The sequence below is a fragment of the Xenopus laevis genome, chromosome 4S, assembly GCF_017654675.1.
Source record: "Xenopus laevis strain J_2021 chromosome 4S, Xenopus_laevis_v10.1, whole genome shotgun sequence".
Taxonomy (NCBI): domain Eukaryota; kingdom Metazoa; phylum Chordata; class Amphibia; order Anura; family Pipidae; genus Xenopus; species Xenopus laevis.
This window is the reverse complement of record NC_054378.1, coordinates 43,883,832-43,903,131: the sequence shown is the minus strand read 5'-3', so window position 1 is coordinate 43,903,131 and position 19,300 is coordinate 43,883,832. Positions and strand designations below refer to the sequence as shown.

At 36.9% G+C, this 19,300-nt stretch overlaps 1 protein-coding gene across 1 annotated transcript in view; it reads left to right on the top strand.

The window, feature by feature from the left end:
- The first annotated feature begins 6,553 nt into the window (after positions 1–6,553).
- hnf4b.S (hepatocyte nuclear factor 4, beta S homeolog) overlaps positions 6,554–19,300 on the top strand; it is a 32,454-nt gene continuing 19,707 nt past the window's right edge. The window contains 3 exon segments of the mRNA NM_001088070.1: positions 6,554–6,705; positions 15,281–15,452; positions 18,200–18,294. Of these exon segments, the coding sequence (NP_001081539.1) occupies positions 6,591–6,705; positions 15,281–15,452; positions 18,200–18,294 (382 nt within the window). The 5' untranslated portion in view covers positions 6,554–6,590.

The window sequence follows — 19,300 nt, the reverse complement described above, 5'->3', positions numbered from 1 at the left end:
TCAAATACCGAACCCTAATTTTCATATGAATATCCTAATTTGCATATGCAAATTAGGGGAGGGAAAGCAAAACAGAAAACATTTTTACTTCCTTGTTTTGTTAGAAAAAGTCATGTGATTTCCCTCCCGCCTATAATTTACATTTGCAAATTAGGATCCAGATTTGGTTCGGCCAGGCACAAGGATTTGGCTGAATCCGAATCCTGTTGAAAAAGGCTGAATCTTTGCCGAATCCCGAACCAAATCCTGTATTCGGTGCATCCCTAATTATAATATTTTTCCTCTATTAACCCTTAGGTAGAAAGAGTAATACAGATATAATGAAATAGAAAGACAATCCCTTGTTTTCTTGCTTGTATGTGGAGAATATATTATTTCAGCTGTAGAAAACTAGAACAAAGCTCTGCAATATGTTGTAATTGACATTTACGTGGGATTAATACAATAGTGGATTTCCTTGCAGGAAAAAATAAGTTATGCAGTAAAATATCTTACAATTAGCGATGAGTGAATCTATCCCATTTCACTTCACGGAAAAATGGAGAAAAATTTGCAAAAAAAATTGAAGTCAATAGGCAAATTTTTTACACGCACCAATTATTTTTACGCCAAATGCATTTGTCAATAGGCGTTTTTCTTGTCGCGACATTTTAATCTCTGCAACTTCTTTGTCTTAGCTACATTTTTGTCCAAATGCATCTACGTCAACGGGCATTTTTTCTTGTGCCAATTTTTCGCTGCAGATTTTTGCCGCAGTTTTGCAAAAAATTTTTTTACAGATGGCGAAGTGTAGAAATTCGCTCATCACCACTTACAATACCATCAACAGAGGAAGCCCATCAGATGGTAATAAAGTGAAGCACAAATAATCCTTGCCATGAACTATGCCATTTTAGACATGGCTGTGATTCCATTCATTTGGATCCTGGCAGGTTGATATTATTGGAGGGATCAATTCTGAACTCATGATTTCTAGTACATGACTCCCAACTGTCCCGATTTTCTTACTGAAATGTTCTGAGTTTCTTTTTGATCTCCTGCACTGATGCCAGAAAAAAATGCTTAATTAAATAAGATGGTATTTGGGTTGTGTGGCCATAAAATGGGCAAGGTTAAAAATGTTTCATCTCGCTATGCAAGGCATATCTTTTTGTCCCTCTTTCTGTTTTTTAAATATATTTTATCTGTGGTTTTTGAGTTTTTTAGCTTTTTATTTAGCAGCTCTCCAGTTTGAAATTTCAGCAATCTTGTTGCTAGGGTGCAAATTACACTAGCAATCATGTATTGATTGGAATTAGAGACTCAGACTGGATTATAAATAGGAGAGGGTATGAATAGAAATATGAGTCATATAAAGTAGCAATAACAATACATTTGTAGCCTTACAGAGTATTTGTTTTTTTAGATGGAGTCAGTGACCCCCATTTCAAAGCTGAAAAGAGCCTGAAGAAAAAGACAAATTATTATAAAACTATTTAAAAAACTATAAAAGTTGCTTAGAATTGGCTGTTATATGACATACTAAAAGTTAACATAAAAGTTAACCACCCCTTCAATATGGAATAGTGTAATTTGATTGGTGAGATGAGCAGGACTTTGAATTGTGGTAAACAGATGCAGCACTTAAAGGACAAGGAAAGTTAAACTAAAGAAGTTGCTAGAAATATTGTACATATGTTTTGGGTTTGTGTACCAGGCCAAGGCAACCACAGCCCCTTAGCAGTAAAGATCTGTGTCTCCAAAGATGCCCCAGTAGCTCCCCATCTTCTTTTCTGCTGATTCACTGCACATGCTCTGTGCTGATGTCACTTACTGAGCTTAGGGACCCACTCACAATTTACAGTAAGCATAATGTCACAATATAAGGCTGATTAGTAATTAATACAGATGATTACTACATGGCAGCACAGAAACCAGTGCAATTAGCATCAGAATTTAATAATTAGCCCTGTAGCATCAGCTTATATTACAGACAAACCTAATTTTCTGCTGGATAATTAGTGATGACCCCTAAGCTTAGCTTCTCAACAGCTGCTCAGAGGCTACTGAGCATGTGAGTGTCGCAGACACTTTCCAAGATGGTGACCCCCTGTGACAAGTTTGAAGTCCTGGATCATTGTTGCTATTGACAAGCTGAAACTTTAGGCTGGTGCAATAAGATCAGTATATTAATCATGGCAGTTTTAGCCATATTAATTTTTTGGGTTTAGTTCTCCTTTGACTTATAAGTTTTGCTGCTGAGCAGAATAGCACCATTTTATTGGTCAGATTTGCAGATCTGTGATCTACATGATTCAGTAATACAGCTTTATATAGTGAATAAAGTACCACTATCATTAAATATAAGAATATTATAAGTCACAGAGGAGTTCCATTTATACAGGTCATGGAACTCCGAGGTTACTTCTAATATCCTCATATTTTCCAACAAGGGCTACTTTATTTATTATAATACACAAGTTTTAGTGAGTCATGTGACAAAAATTACATCACTAAGCTCCATTTATAACTGATGACATCACTAAGAGCCGTTTATAAGGATATAATTTACAGGAAATTCATGGCTTTTGTGTACTACACTGATATAATTTACAGTTGGGAATATGACAGGAGGTTGCAGGTTTGTATTACAGGTAAATAACAACTATAATACCCGCAGCATGTACCTTAGATAAATTATGATCATAAAACACACAAAATATTTATGTTTACATTATAAGCTCATTTAATGGGGGAATGTAATAAATGTCAGTAATGGAAAAAATATATTTGCAATGCAAAAAGTTATGCCTTTGTGCAAACAAATTGTCATTTGCACGAATTTAATATAGCTTTTGCGAACCTGGAAACTGTTTAGCGACCTCTTCCGACAATGGAAGACGGCTTGCGAATGTTATCGTTTTCGCCAGTGTGCAGTGAATGTAATAAAACGTCTTACTGAAAAAGTTGTTCCAAAAGATTACGACACCTTCAAGCACTTCTTACAAGTGGGCAATGTACAATTAGAATTTACAATGCAATAACAGTTTAAGGAAGAATATTACATTTTTATTCTTATTTGTGCAAGCTCTTTGCTACTTTCATTCCATTCCCCCATAAATGTTTTGTTCATGTCACACCTAGTACCATCAATTCAGTTCAGTTAGTTGTTATTCACTATTAATAGCAGAGTGATAAAGAGAAATGATATGACTAGCTGGAATGTTTAACATAATCTTCATGTTCTGAAATATTTGCAAAGATGCAGATGTGGTCCATCAAGTAAAATGCACTGCTAGTTTGCCATAGTAGTCTTACTGCTCTAGCTAGCAACACAGGTTACTTATCATCTGTCTATGTCGTGACATGAGTACTGAGCGCACACGTCGTGCACCGATGTAAGCGAGTGTGCGTCATGATGCATCAGCATGTCGAAATGGACGAGGCCATCTAAGCGCCCACTAACACGCATGTCGACGTTACCACTGAATGCAGGTGTCGTTACGTTTGGCACCAAAACGCCTTCCTTAATAGGAAATGGTTCTGTGCTTGGTTATAAACTTAGCTCCTGGGACCCAATGACTTTTAGGGGAAGCAGGGACTTGACGGGGCCTAGGAGTAGCGCAAAGCCCCGTCCCCTTTTTTTGTTGCAGGGCTCTGATTTGGCTGGAGGGGTTCCCGGGCTTGCGGAAGGGCCAATGCATCAGTTATACTCACCATTCTGTGCCGGGACGTGGAGGCAGCAGGACGCAGCATCCCGCCCTCCCTCCCTGTATATGGGTTGGTTTTGTCGCAGTTGGCGGAGGGTACCTTTACAAGGACCCCCAGGGGAAGTTAAAAGGGGGTATTTCATATTGAGTGGAAGTAGCCTGGTAGGCCTAGGTCCTCATGGGAAGGTCGGCAGCCCAGTTTAGGGCTTGGGAGAAATGGAACAGGAACCTATCTAGGCAGTTGGGGTACAGCCACCCCACCCCCATTCCCCTTTCCTCCCGGTGGGGGAATAATATTATAAAGGATGTTAAAAGTTTGTTATACAAACGGTTTATAAAATGTTAAAATGTTATACAGGTTAATTATTCTTATTCTGTTTAAAATAAACAACTGCGGCCATCTCTTTCCAAACCAGGGTTGTGTGTATGTGTTATTGGGGTAGGAGGTATGTGGTGGGGGGGGCAGATGGGAGAGGTGCAGAATCGACACTGCACCCATCATGTGAATTTGTATCCTGCTACAAAATGGTAATGACACAGTACCCTGTATAACTGTATACCTAATCAAGCTGTCTGGAGCACATGATTTTAATGTGTGTATGTATATATATATATATATATATATATATATATATATATATATATATATATATATATATATATATATATATATATATAGTATATATAAGTGGTGGAGCTTACCATGTAAGGTCCCTATCACATCCACACACTAGGGTCAATTGTTCTTTTTCACAGTTATTCACATTTAATTACTGAATCCTTTATTTGGCTGCATATTCATGGTTGTTCCATGTGCTTCCATCTACTCCTTATTTTTGATAGATAGATGATGGACAGACAGACAGACAGACATACATAGATAGAGATAGATAATAGAGATAGATAGATGATAGACAGACAGATAGATAGATAGATAGATAGATAGATAGATAGATAGATAGATAGATAGATAGATATAGAGAAATGTAACTTATGAGTGACATTTCCAGGGCTATAAAAAAAATAACCTGAACTTGTTCTACATTCTATCAGTTGAATTATTAAATATCCGAAGTCTGAAAGCTTTAACAGAGAGAGGTGTGGTCTACAACAGTGAGGGGTGTATTTGTCCTGTTCTGCTGCACTGAAAATTTTTTGGCACCCGCATCAAATATTAAAGTCAATGGGCATCCGAATACTGTTGCGAGCGATTATTCCGGCACGTGTTCAAATTTTTTTTGTCGCGGGTGAATTTTCGCCACAGTTTCGTGAATTTATTCTACAACACTCCTTGGTACCAAATGATGTAATGCTGAGCAATAGCCTAGAGATTTTTGTGGTTTTTACATTAAGGGGGTTATATATCAAAGGTCGAATTTCAAATTTATGTGAATTTTTTAATCTAATAAATTTGAATGAAATCACAACTCGAATGGGAGGCTATTTATGAAAAAACTCGAACGTCAAATATTCGATCCAATAGTCCAATAGTCTCGACCCAAAAACTTGAATCGAATTCGAATAGAGTTTTTCTCCAAAAAAGGCAACAAACATTGACTTGTAAATGAACTTGGCAGGTTTTAGGTGGCGAATATTCGAAATTAGAACTGTTTCCATGGTTGAGATGGGCTAAATCTCATATTCAAATTACATTCAAGTTGGTGCTTTTAAATTTGAATTTGTGAGTTTTGACACAAAAAAAATTTGAAAATTCGAATTTACCATTCAAACCTTAAAGGAAAAATATAACCCACCAGTGTTGGTCTCTATAAAAATATATTACATAAAACAGCTCATGTGTAAAACCCTGCTTCATGTAAATAAACCATTTTCATAATAATATACTTTTTTAGTAGTATGTGCCATTGGGTAATCCTAAATACAGTAGGTCTGTTTCCATGGTCGAGATGTGTAAATCTCACATTCGAATTTACATTTGAGTTGGAGCTTTTAAATTCAAATTTGTGAGTTTTCACACTTTTCCTTCCAGTTACAGGGGGTTATTTATCAAATCCCGAATTTATCTCAATATTTTCTGCGACAAACGCCGATAAAATCCGATTGGGTTTTTTTACGCTTATTTATTATTACATTTTCCCAAAAATTTGCTTTGCAGGAAAATATTAGATTTTCATGATTTTGGGAAATAGTTTTCCTTTAATAAATCTTCCCCTAAGTAAATAGCAACAATTTACTGTTTTAAAACCATTTTAACGTAAGATGTTTAGAGATAAAAAGAGTTAATAAATTGGCCCCATCGTGTACAACTTTAGCTACTTCTGTCTATAAATACTGTCATGTTGTACTTACATTAAATAAAACTTAAGGATCCGTGTTGTTTCTTTGCTTTTATACATTTGTTTTTTATACATTTATACATACATTTTGCTTTTTGTATTTCATTTTCATTACCGTTGGCTAACATTTCCCAATCCATCTAGAAAATTTACTAAAGCGTATGCCTATTATTTGTATGTGCTTTTTTTAAAAAGGAATTCTTCCATATGATTTAATAGATAGCGTGACGAGGAATCTCTTGCACACCTTGCTTGCCTCTGTCCTCACAACATAGCAACTGTTTTTTTTTTTTTCAAATGATGTTTACATAAGGCTTGCAGTGAAAAAGACTGGGGAGGGGGTGAGGATGGAATCCAAGTTGGTTTAGTCGAGGCCTTATCTGAATCATTTAATGATAATATGACATATATTTATCGTAGGTGGCTGGGAACATTCAAAACAGGTGAGGGTGCGTCTCTCTCTCTCTTTCTCTGTCTATGAGCTGCACCCACACTGGCTCAAGTAGTTGATTTTACCATTACAGTATATTGTGTTTCTCACTAACTACCAAGGTGACTGACAGTGGGGTTGTTTGGCTTGACCTGCAGTTGTTGACAGATAATAATGAAGCTTTGTGAAGCCATGATGGACATGGATATGCCAGATTACACAGAAACCCTGGACTCCTCTTACACCATGCTGGAATTCGATAGCATTCGAGTGCTTCCAAGTAACACAGGTGAGTTTCTGAGACACTTTTATCCTGGTAGGCACTTGCTGTCTTTTATTACAAGTAGGTGTGTGAAGTAAATGACATGAAGAACAAATATGTTACAAAGGCTAAAACTGGCAAATGTTTCTACATCCTCTGACTTCGGATTTTGGATAAACAGAAGTTTTCCTTTGGAAAACAAATAGAGTTTATTTATTAAGCACCAGGACAATAGAAATAAGAAGTATGGGATCCTTGAACTGCAGTGTTTTGGCTTCTGAATCCTCCAAATGCTCTTGATGGGACAGGGTTATTATCAAGTAAAGAAACATACAATTTGACTCCTGTTATAATACATACACTTGTATTGCCTACATAAATCAAGAAATAGATTAGATTGGCCTATGCCTACTATTGTTACAAGAGTAACAGCAGTGCTGCAATTTAGGATAAATTCCCAAATAAAGGGAAAATACAATTAAAAAACACCTTATTTGGCTTGGTGGACAATACAAATGTATACGCTTTAAGATGAGCCAAATATCACGAAACAAAATAAAAAAAACATCTTTTCTTCACAAATGTAATTATGTTTTGCGAATCATTAGTAGCTATTTTTCACAAGATGAATAGAATGTTTTCAGGTACAAATTATTTTCAAAATAAAATTCAAAATGTACAATGCAGCAATATTTCGTAGGCCAGCACAGGAGGAATAGGAAGCAGCAAGTGTCTTGGAAACTTAGAACGTACTTTTTAAAATATAAAAATGTTCCATCTGTTTGACCAATTGTGGCACTGCTGGAGAACCAAATCCATTTGCCTCTTCTTTGCTAGGCTGTTTTATTCGCAGATTTTGTCAGTGAATAGAAAGATTTGGAAGTTAAAAAATGTGTTCTCTGTATATAGAGAAATATATTGGTGAAATATATTGTAGAAATCTCCCCTCTGAAAATTCTGTGCATCTCTCTCTCTCGCTCTCATCTAATTCTACTACAGGTATGGGATCCATTATTCAGAAACCCGTTATCCAGAAAGCTCTGAATTACGGAAAGGCCATCTACCATAGACTCCATTTTATCCAAATAATCCAAATTTTAAAAAAATATTTATTTTTTCTCTGTAATAATAAAAGAGTAGCTTGTAATTAATCCAAACTAAGATAATTAGTCCTTATTGGAAACAAAACCAGCCTATTGGGTTTATTTAATGTTTACATGATTTTCTAGTACACTCAAGGTATGAAGATCCAAATTATGGAAAGATCCATTATCCAGAAAACCAAGGTCCAGAACATTCTGGATAACAGGTCCCATACCTGTACTTTATCACTACTGTTCTGAAAATTGTAACTATAATTTAAACATTGATTTTTATTACATATGTATTTTGTGGGTAAACAGCTTTAAGCTCTAGGGAAATTTTTAAAGAGAAAAATCAGAAATTCAGAAAATAAAATATTCGGAACTATTTCCACGTATGTCTAGAGGTCAGTCTTAACTAGGCGTACACCATATCCAGAATTTGGTTCAGGTTTCAGCTGAATCCTTAGGCTGCGTTTTTCCTGCAGGTGGAAAGGAGCTTTGTGTACCCTCAGGCAATAAAAATCCAAACCCTTAAACTGACCTGACTTTTTGGCTTTGGACAATCACACTTAACAATCTTTTAAAACAGCGGATACTATTTCCAGATTCAGTTTAGCATTCATTCAAATCCAAAACTAATGGATTCAGTGCATCCCTAGTCATAACAGACATCACTTGCAATAAGGATTCATTTTATGTTAGTTTGGATCAACTACAAGGTACTGTTTTATTCTTACAGAGAAATAGGAAATCATTTTAAAAATTTTGGATAAAATGAAGTGTATGAGAGACAGCCTTTCCATAATTTGGAGCTTTCTGGATAACAGGTTTCTGGATAGCAGATCCCATACCTGTATTACTCATGTACAAGGTACTGTTTTATTATTATAGAGAAAATCATTTTTACAAATTTGGATTATTTGGATAAAATGGAGTGTGTGGGCGATAGCCTTTTCCGTAATTTGGAGCTTTCCGGATAACGGATTTCCCCCCGACTCTGTCCCTATATTTCACCCCTCTTCTTTACCTGTGTTTCATCCTAAACCTATAACTCTTTTGTTCCAGACACTAAACACATTTGCCAGTTGTTTTAAGAGACAAAACATTGACACTGGTAGAACAGAGAAGCGTGCCATATTGTTTGCAGTTTATACAGTCAGCACAATCCCAAGCTGCAATAAAACTGTATGTCTTGTCTGTTCAGGCTGAAACTGTTATTAATTATGAATTTATTATTATGGGTATATTTCGACATAGGAAATTGCATTCATGGATGTTGTGAATTTAAACGAAATGCCCTGTGTGTTTGGCAACAAAATTCATTTTTTATAATTATACATTTATGTTCATAATAACTCACTATTGGGCAAGAAATGTCAAGTCTTTCACACTTTGGCTGCTACACATTTTGGTAAAATACCATCATTTTTCTTACCAAAGATAGACACATTTTGGAATGTTTTTTAGAGGAACAGAATAAAAGGCAAAGATTGCGGGGTCAGGTTTATCTTGTAATATTTGTTTTCTGTTAATCAGTTACCTACTATCCTGGTACCATATTATTTGGGAAATCAGTTGTTTATGTTGAGTAATCATCTGAATTACACAATATGCAGATAAATAATATGAGAAGCCATACCACTACTAGGGCAATGCAACACAGGCAGCTATTCCAGATGATTTGTCTCACTATTTGTCCAGGTAGCACTGCAGCCAGGTGACAAAGCGTCCAGCATTGCTATCCATTCATCTCAGTGGCAATTAACTGGATTTGTATAGTTCACTTATAGGTCAGGAGACTGTTGATTAAAAATAGTGAACTGACACATGGTCCCAGGCAATGGCTATTGAGATGAATGAAGAGTGATTAAGGATGTTTTCTCACCAGGCAACAGAGCTCCTAAATGCCTGGGTAAAGAATTGCTCAGAACGATTGTTATTGAAGCAACAAAAAAATGTCCATCCTTTCTATTTTATATAATTTAATTTTGGAACTTTCTTTGCAAGTAGAGAATGAGACATAAGGTTTTAGGCACCACTAGAAAATTCGCCAGCTCGTCTGAAAAGTTGCTTGCATCAAAACCGTCACACGTCAACATTATTTGGATATCCATTGACTTTAACACCAGCGTCAAAATTGACGTGATCGTCAGAATTGACGCTGGCATCAAAATTTGCGTTTCGCTAATTTTTCTGGGAAAAATTCACCCATCACTAGTTATTATCCATGATGATTTATCCATCTACAGAAGGTAGAAATGATGCCCAGTAGTCTGCCTGAGAGCTGCACCATAAAGTTTCACCTGAAATAAAGTTTGGCTGAAATTTAATGAATCCAAATGTGAAATGCCAGTTAGCTGAGCTCTCTACTGAGATTTGTCTTAGTATATGGCTTGTTTGTCTAGTACCTTTGCAAACCAGTTTTTAATAGAAGCCTTTAAATAAGGAAGCTATGATCACTAAGAATCATCACAATTCCTCCTGTTATCAGACACACAATTAAGATAAGGTGAGTGGGTTGAAGGGGAATTATGTCTTTATAGAACTAATTGCTCCAACAAGCTAACAAGACTGGACTAAGGCTGCTGGGACAGTTGGGGCTTGTATTTTGGCACAGCCAGTGTATTAATTACCGATACAATACAGCAGACCCAGAGACAAGAACCCCAAACTGTATGGTAGCCTCCTGCCCAGCACCCTCAACCTTGGGCAAGCAGATGACTGGGGATGGGAGATAGAAAGGAACTGAACTTGTGCCTCCCCGCACCAAAGAAGGGGCCCTAGGCATTCCTTTTCACAGGATTTTACTTCTTGATCTTTGCAGCGTTTTGACATTAAAGCTCTAAAAGGGAAACGCTATCCAGAGATTGCAGGAAAATAATGGCTAAGATCATAGGCAGACTTTCATTAAGGCTAAGCCTCACCAAAATTATCTGAAAAAAAAAACTGGACTAAATACTCTGCTCAATAACCCTTGCTGACTTTATAATGTGAAAACTGTGTATGGGGAGAGTAAGGAGTAGCGTATGTCCTATTACCTCCAGCAAACATCTTCTTTGACTCCTAAAAGCTTTGAGACTGCTGGTTTTGCCATGAGGGTTTAAGTCCCGGTATAACCTTGACCTGGATTGGCAAGGAGGTAAACTCTGAACCACTCTCCAGCCAATCCAATACCTGCATGGCTGTGTGGGAAAAAGCCTGTAAAAAAACATGAAAAAATTTGAATCATAAGAATTTTTCAGGTTTGACGCCCAAAAACTCACTAAAAATTATTCGAATTATCACCCAAAACCAATAATCATTCTGATTAACATATGAAACCCAGGGCAGATCATGATATCTTCCAACTGTAAAAGGGACATCTGCCATTGACTTCTACATGACCTCGACCGGTTTCAGATGAAGTATTTTTGGATTCTGACTTTTAGAAGCCTTAGAGTATAATAGACCTTGAAAAATCTTGAGTTGTGTTTGCCCTTTAAAACCTTTACCAGAAAAATTCAAGTTTTTTTTTTTTTTTGTATAAACTTTTTTATTGTATTTTCAAAGGTAAATAGTATAATTTAAGCAGAGAAACTGTACATATTATTGTATGTTCGTTATGACAAATGGGTATACAAATATCATTATTCCATGAGTTTGTTGAGCAGCAACAATCACTTTTAACAAGGTGTCTTGATATCTGTATAACACAATAAAATTTAAAAATAGACAGTTGGGGTAGGAGACAGAATAGAAAGAAAGATGGGAAGGGGAAAGAGTAAGGAACATTGGAGAGGGGGAAAGGAGGGGGTAGAGAGAGCTTCTTTATCATGTCATTTCCGACAGTTAGGAGGTAGCAGCCATTGACACAGATATATGAGTTGGGGAGAGAGAAGGAGGAGGGGGCGAGTATCTTTTTTTTTTTCCCTTTTCGCCTTCTTGCTCTGGAGGTGCTAGCTAAGTTCTCCTCTGAGAGAGTTTTCTGCCCACCATTTAGTACATCTGAAAGGGGCTAGTAATTTTTGTTGTTTTTGTCCTTCCAATGTGTCTAGGTATTTGCTCCAAATATCAAAGAAAAGTGAGCCTTTGAGTTCCTTGTCTTGTAATGCCAAGACCCATTGGAGTTGCATTGTGTACAGTAATTTGCGTTCCCAAAGTTGTTTTGGAGGTGGTTGCGCGTTAGTCCAATATTCCAAGATGGTCTTAACTGTAGTTAGTACCATTATATCTGCAAGTCTGATGTTACCTTTGATGGTGTTGTCAGCGGGTGTGGGATACAATCCCAATAGTATTTGTGGGTTTGCTCGAGTTATTGTGATGTCGCACCAACTTGCGATATTGGATAGAACTGTACTCCATAAAGCATTTAATTTAGTACATGACCACAATGCATGTTCTAAAGTGGCGTCCGCGTGATTGCACTTTGCGCAGTTGGATGACTGTGTTAGGCCAATTTTGTGTGCTATTTTGGGTGACACATATGCTCTATGGAGGAGTCTAAGGGCCACGTCTTGGAAGTATACTGCTGATAAGGCTTTTGTGCGTTTCATATATGCTGTAGTAATTTGGGTTATTGTTGTGTTTGGTATGATATTTGGCCATCTCGATATTCCTTCTGTACGTATGTTGTAGTCTATATTTGGTCTAATGATAGCATATACTCCAGATGTTGTAAGAAGCCGTCCCCTATTTGCCTTTAATAAGACATCCAATGGATTATTTGTTAATTGTGCTTTTATACCCCGAATCACTAGCTCTGCATAGCTTTTGACTTGCAGGTATGCAAAGATATGGTTATTAGGGAGGTCATATTTGGATTGTAGTTCTGGGAATTTATATATTGTGCTCGTGTTGGGGTTAAGGAGTGAACCAATCGTGGTTAAGCCTTTAGAATGCCATAGTTTGAAACGAGGGTCTGCTTTAGCATCTTGGAAGCGATTATTGCTTAATAGTGGCAGGAAAAGTGACAGTTTGTATGTATCGTATAAGTTGGTTCTGATTTTTTGCCATGCTGCAATTGTGGTGTGTATCAGTGGATTAGTTTGGCAGTGGTTTGGAATTTTCGAGGGTAGGGCATGTAGCAGATAGGCTAAGGAGATATTTGGTGCGAAATTTTGGTCTCTTTGAGTATCGGTGTACATATTCTCTTGGTTGAGCCAGTCTTTGGCTATTCGCATAAGACTAGCCAAATTGTAATATTTTAATAATGGTAGGTTAAGTCCACCATTGCTTTTAGGTTGTGCTAGTTTCATTAATGATATCCTGGGTCTTTTACGCTTCCATATGAAGGCTTGTAGTTTTTTGTCAAGTTTAGTTATGTCGGAGGGTGTTATTATAAGTGGTAGTACTTGTACCTTATAATACAGCCTAGGAACGGTAATCATTTTGTATAGATTAATTCTGCCAATATAATTTATGGGTAGATTTTCCCAGCTCTTCAGGTCTTGTATTACTTTTTCTATGGTTTCCGTTATGTTTAGGTTGTACAGTTGCGTTATATCCGCTGGTATCTTTACTCCCAGATATTTTAAATAGGAAGTGGTCTGTTGGAACATATTAGCTGCCAGTTTTGTATTATTATCAGGAGGGGCAGAAAAATTCAAGTTTAAGTAAATAACCCTCTTACAGTCGCTATGTGCTGATGGCTTTGCAGCATCTCCCACCATAACAGCATTAACCCTTGCCTTGTAACCAGCCATGCTATTTTTAAGTAGGTGCACGCTCTCTGTGGATTAAACGTTGGTTCTTATAAGCATTACAGGCTATAAACATTTATCCTGCTATGTATGTGTATACATGAAATTTGTAATGCATTTATTCTGTCTTATTAAATGGGTTACTTATTATAGATGGAATTAGTATTGCATTTCTTATATTCGGTTTTCATAATACATGAAACTGGAACAAGCAAATGTTACCCAATGTGCAGTGGGTATTGTAAATAAAAATGGCAACTTATTTACCATGCATGCATCCTAACCAGAATATTCCATGATATTTTATAATGTAATGGAGTGTCGTTATCCGCTTCCTCTCACTGTATTTTATATGCCTGTTGTGTAAGTGTCCAGTGCTTTTCACTAGATGCTTTGGATCAATTAGCAGGCTGGTTTCATTTAGAGAAAAGGGCTCACTTGATAGGTGTGTGTCTTTATTCAACATAAATTACTATATTATTATGTCAGTGATTTTAATTCTGGTATAGTAAAAGGTATTTTTAAAAAAAAGCACTCCCACCTGCACTTCTGCACTGAAGTCAGGGGAAACAATGGGTAGTTGCTATTTTACTAGAAACAAACTTGACCTAACACCCATCAATGAATTTGGCTAATTTACTAATAATTCAACTCGAAAAACAGATTGAAAACTCTGAAAAATTTAAGTTTTTACAAATAGCTTGAATTTTTGGAGTTTATACGTTTAAAAATCTAAAATTTTTGGAGTGTATAGGTTTAAAAACCCAGAATTCTTTGAATTTAACAGGTTTTTGAGCGAAAATGAGCATTCAACACCCTAAAACAACCTAAAATCCTAAAGGCAAAAACATCTTCAACTGATTAAATGTACCTCTGTCATTAACTTTTACATGAATTTGACAGGTTTTAGCTGGAGTATTTTCGTATTCTGATTTTTTGCTGCCTTGGGGCATAATAAATCTCGAAAAATATGAGAAGAACTTGATCTTTGATAAATAGACCCCTCACTGGAAATTACCCTGTGTATGGCCAACTTTAGCCTCCCCAAACAAAAAAAAATCACCCACTGTCCATGGCTAAAATCATGTTTTCGGTCAGTTTCAATTAGTTTAGGGGTAAATGTGTTTTTGCTGTCCTTGATATTCCTGAATCTCAGACTAAGGCTATGGACACACAGGCTGTTGTCAGCGGCTGTTAATTGCGCTGACCTCAGCCTATGCTGCGAATAAACATTGATAGGCTCCAATGCGTATATTATATATGGCTGTTAATTTCCTAACCTGATTAAAATAGTGCAGGTTTCTTTGATGCAAGTTAGTTGTACGTTGTGCTATTATGTTAAAAAATAGTATTGAATGAATGCACTAATTTGCCTCCAAACTTAGAGCCCTTTCTATAGTGTGTTATATTTGTGCACTAATTTGTGTCACCTATGTTCCTTCACATCATGGAAACCCTAGGTCCTAAGTATCCTTGTAGATGTTATACCAGTATATATTGTGTATGTCTGTATATAACTTTATATTGTAAAGGACCCTCTTTATTTTTTGCATGGATAAGTATTTGTATGTATTTTCTATGTTTGACATATATACCCCTTTTAATATACAGCACTGCAAAATATGTTGATGCTTTTCAAATATATATATATATATATATATATATATATATATATATATATATTGATGCACATACAGTATCACTGTTCTCCTGTTCTGCTGGAGAAGAGGGAATTAGAAATACCTGAGCTTTGTGTAGACCCTGTAGTCTAAGACATCATTAAATAATATTGCTGTGAGACATAACTGCTATGAGATAACATTCTATTTTGTTCCACAGAAATTATTACAGTAGAAACTGCCAGCCCAGGTTTACTCAATAATGGAATCAACTCCTTTTGTGCAATTTGTGGAGATCGGGCAACAGGAAAACATTATGGGGCTTCAAGCTGTGATGGCTGCAAAGGATTTTTCCGAAGAAGTGTCCGCAAGAATCACGTCTACGCATGCAGGTAAACTAACTTCATTCGATATCATGTTCTGTTAGGGAGAGAAGGAAAGTTCGCTGTTGAGTGCATTTTCAGAAAATATGTCCAACAAGATAAATTATCAAAATACAAACTGCAAAAATGAATACACATGGATAAATGCTATAGTACCATCCAGCAGAAATCAATGACAGACACAATTTCCCAGTCTACAACGAGTTACTCCTAAAAGTAGTTAAGGACTGTTTTAAATTGTATGGGGGCATTTGCTGATCCAGTGGTGTAGGGGGTTGGTCTTTTGTACTGTACAAATTAATTGTCCTGTGAAGTAACCAATTAGATCAGTGTAATCTACAGAGTGCTGGGCTAGGGTGTCTGGGACCCCAAAAAAACCTATGACCACAAGCACAATTTCCAAACTATTTTCCCATCTCTCTTCATTCAGTTTCTTTATGAATTCTGCTTTCATAGTATCATCTCTAGTATCATCTTCCCCCAAAACAGTCAGTGGGTAGTTTAATAAAACTAGTTAAATACCTTAAATCCAGTTGCCACAGGATGCATATCATTATCAAAAATGTATTTTTATGCTGTATCTGTAGGTTTCCTTTTTAATGGAATAAAGAACTCTAGGCCAAACCTTTAAAAATAAGACCACTATTCCCCCACCAAAATTTACAACTGGTTTTATGCATTCATCCATGTTTTAGACTTTTTTACTTTGGAGCAGGGGTCCCCGACCTTTTTCCACCTGTGAGCAACATTCAGATGTAAAAAGAGTTGGGGAGCAAAGAAAAAATGAAAAATGTTCCTGATTGGTGCCAAATAAGGGTTGTGATTGACTATTGGCAACCCTGGCAGCCTACAGGAGCCTCTGTTTGGTAAGACACCTGGCTTTTATGCAACCAAAACTTGCCTCCAAGCCTGGAATTCAAAAATAAGCACCTGCTTTGAGGCCACTGGGAGCAACATCCAAGGGGTTTGGGAGCAACATGTTGCTTATGAGCTACTGGTTGGGGATCACTGCTTTAGGGAACCTTCTCAAGAGTCCAATTGAATGGGCCCTTTCACCAGTGACATCATACCACCATACCACGTCAAGGTAAAACCCATATGGCGGTCCCTAACTATTTACCTCTGGTCATAATTTCAAATTCTAAAGCCTCCCGGCATAAGAGCATTACCTGAAAAATAAGGTCTCCCGACCTGGGCATTGGTTTTCATCATAGGGCTACAACCACATGGAAGATCAGTAGCACTTCCAATGTATTTTAGTACATTTTTATTTAGCCATGGAGTGCTCTCACAATTTTTCCTTTTTGTATTTTGTATTGTAGCAGATTTATTCTGTTTGGAAGTTCAGCAGCTATGCTGCAGGCCAGGCTTCCATGTGGTTGTAGCACCCCCATACCTGTCTCTTTAAATGGTGGAACAATGCCTTTGGAAATGGGTGTTGGTCTGGGCAGTTTCTCTCTCTTAAAAGCCGCAAGCGGGGAGGATTAATCTCATGGAACTAATGCTGGGGTCTAGGTTATCTCTCCCCTTTGAAAGCTAATGGCGGGGGAGGACTAAGCCCTATGATGAAAACCAATGCCCAGGTCGGGAGACCTTATTTTTCAGGTAATGCTCTTATGCCGGGAGGCTTTAGCATTTGAAATTATGACCAAAGGTAAATAGTTAGGGACCGCCATATGGGTTTTACCTTGACGTGGTATGGTGGCTTATCAATCTTATGATCATAATTTTGTAACTAAAAAACCCCCTGTCTTTGTAAATACATGCATCTGCATAGATTACTGATATGACAGGGGACCAGGGAATGTGCATTGATCAATTTTTCTTCTTTTTTTCTGTCTGTAGTTAGTTTGGCCAGATCAGTAGCACTTCCAATGTATTTTAGTACATTTTTATTTAGCCATGGAGTGCTCTCACAATATTTCCTTTTTGTATTTAATAATAAAACATTTTTTTGTTTTTTCACTAAAACCCTGTGAATGCCGCAATCCTATATATATATATATATATAATGAAGGTGGTCCGCACTCCAAGCTTGGGGCAGAGTTATCAAAGTGTAAATTTAGAACTTACCACAAAAATACTCACTCGCTTTCTATTCATTCCTATGGGATATTTAAAAGCAGACCTTTAAGTTTATCAGTTAGGGCATGCAGCTTGGATTAAGCAAAAAATGAGGTTGACCTGAAAGTTGATCTACATGCACTCCCCACGTATATGGCTCTAAAACCACGGTCATGTTTGTTCAATAGTGATGTCATTATATGGGCTGATGTTATTGCCTTGCAGACACCTAGGTAAGTAAATATTTTAGTAGCACAGACATCTCAGTTGATACAGCACTACAATTCCCACAATGCGATTTTGCTATGATTTTTCTTAACTATGAATCCGATTATTCTGTACCATCTACACTCACTAGATGAATTATTTGCATAATTAGAATTAACCCCATGAAAATACACATGCATCTACAGCTTCCACTGATTGCAAATAGCAGCAATAGTAATTTGAGCCTGCTGGAACTAGGGGTATTCAGAAGAGGCATGTGCCTAGGGTGCAAAGCTTGGGGGCGCCAGGCATGTAAGCAGCCTACTACTATGGTTATGTATGGTTATACAAAATGTTACATATTTTAAAACAACAGAATGCATATATCTGCATATAACTGAGGCTCTACATTGAAGATCCTGTAGTGACAAGCTACACACAAAGATTCGCCTATTCTTACAAAGATTAACCCTTTTTTCTCATAGATTCAGCAGACAGTGCATCGTTGACAAAGACAAAAGAAATCAATGCAGGTATTGTCGCCTGAGAAAATGTTTCCGAGCTGGGATGAAGAAGGAAGGTTAGTGCCATGGACTGAAAGTTTTTCTTTTATTCAGATGACCAACGATCTTCTCATTTATTCCGATGTAGCGCATTCATCAGCAAGCATTCAATAACATTGTCACATCCAGGCAACTATTCCAATTATGTATTTGTTATCCATTCCTGCTCCTTCCTTACTTACTGCATACAAGTGTCTTATGGCACAGTTCCCTTTCCTGTAATTTTAAGCACAGACACCCCCATATTTCCTCTTATAATGGCTGCAGCCATCCCTTTTTTCTCTCTAATGCTCTCCAGATAGACAATTCAGCTTCTTCTACACATAATTATATCATATATGCATCTTGCCAAAGTAAAAGTGTGCTCAGATTGGACTTGCATTTATAAACCTATATTTTCTCAATTATCAGGAATGAAATGAAAGTGCCCTGTGCCATGGGTATAAACTGTTTTTATTTATCTGTCCATATAGTTTTTTGTTCATGTAATCCATTACGCCAGACGCTATACAGGTATGGGACCTGTTATCCAGAATGCTGGGGACCTAGAGGTTTTCCGGATAATGGATCTTTCCGTAATTTGGGTCTTCATGCCTTAAGTCTACTAGAAATGTATTTAAACATTAAATAAACCCAAAAGTCTGGTTTTGCTTCCAATAAGGATTAATTATATCTTAGCTGGGATCAAGTACAAGCTACTGTTTTATTATTACAGAGAAAAAGGAGATCATTTTTAAAAATTTGGATTATTTGGATAAAATTGAGTCTATGGGAGACAGCCATTCCGTAAATTCGGAGCTTTCTGGATATCGGGTTTCCGCATAAGGGATCCTATAACTGTATAACATTTTCTCTGCAGCTGTAGAGCCTATGCATCCACAGCTGTTCTACCAGACAATATCAATATACAGTGCGGCTGCATTTTACATATACACCTTTTACTGTAATTTTACTATGTTAGGTTATGACACTTTACACAACTGCAGTTCTACACAGGAAATCCAGACATGTCAGTTGTAGCAA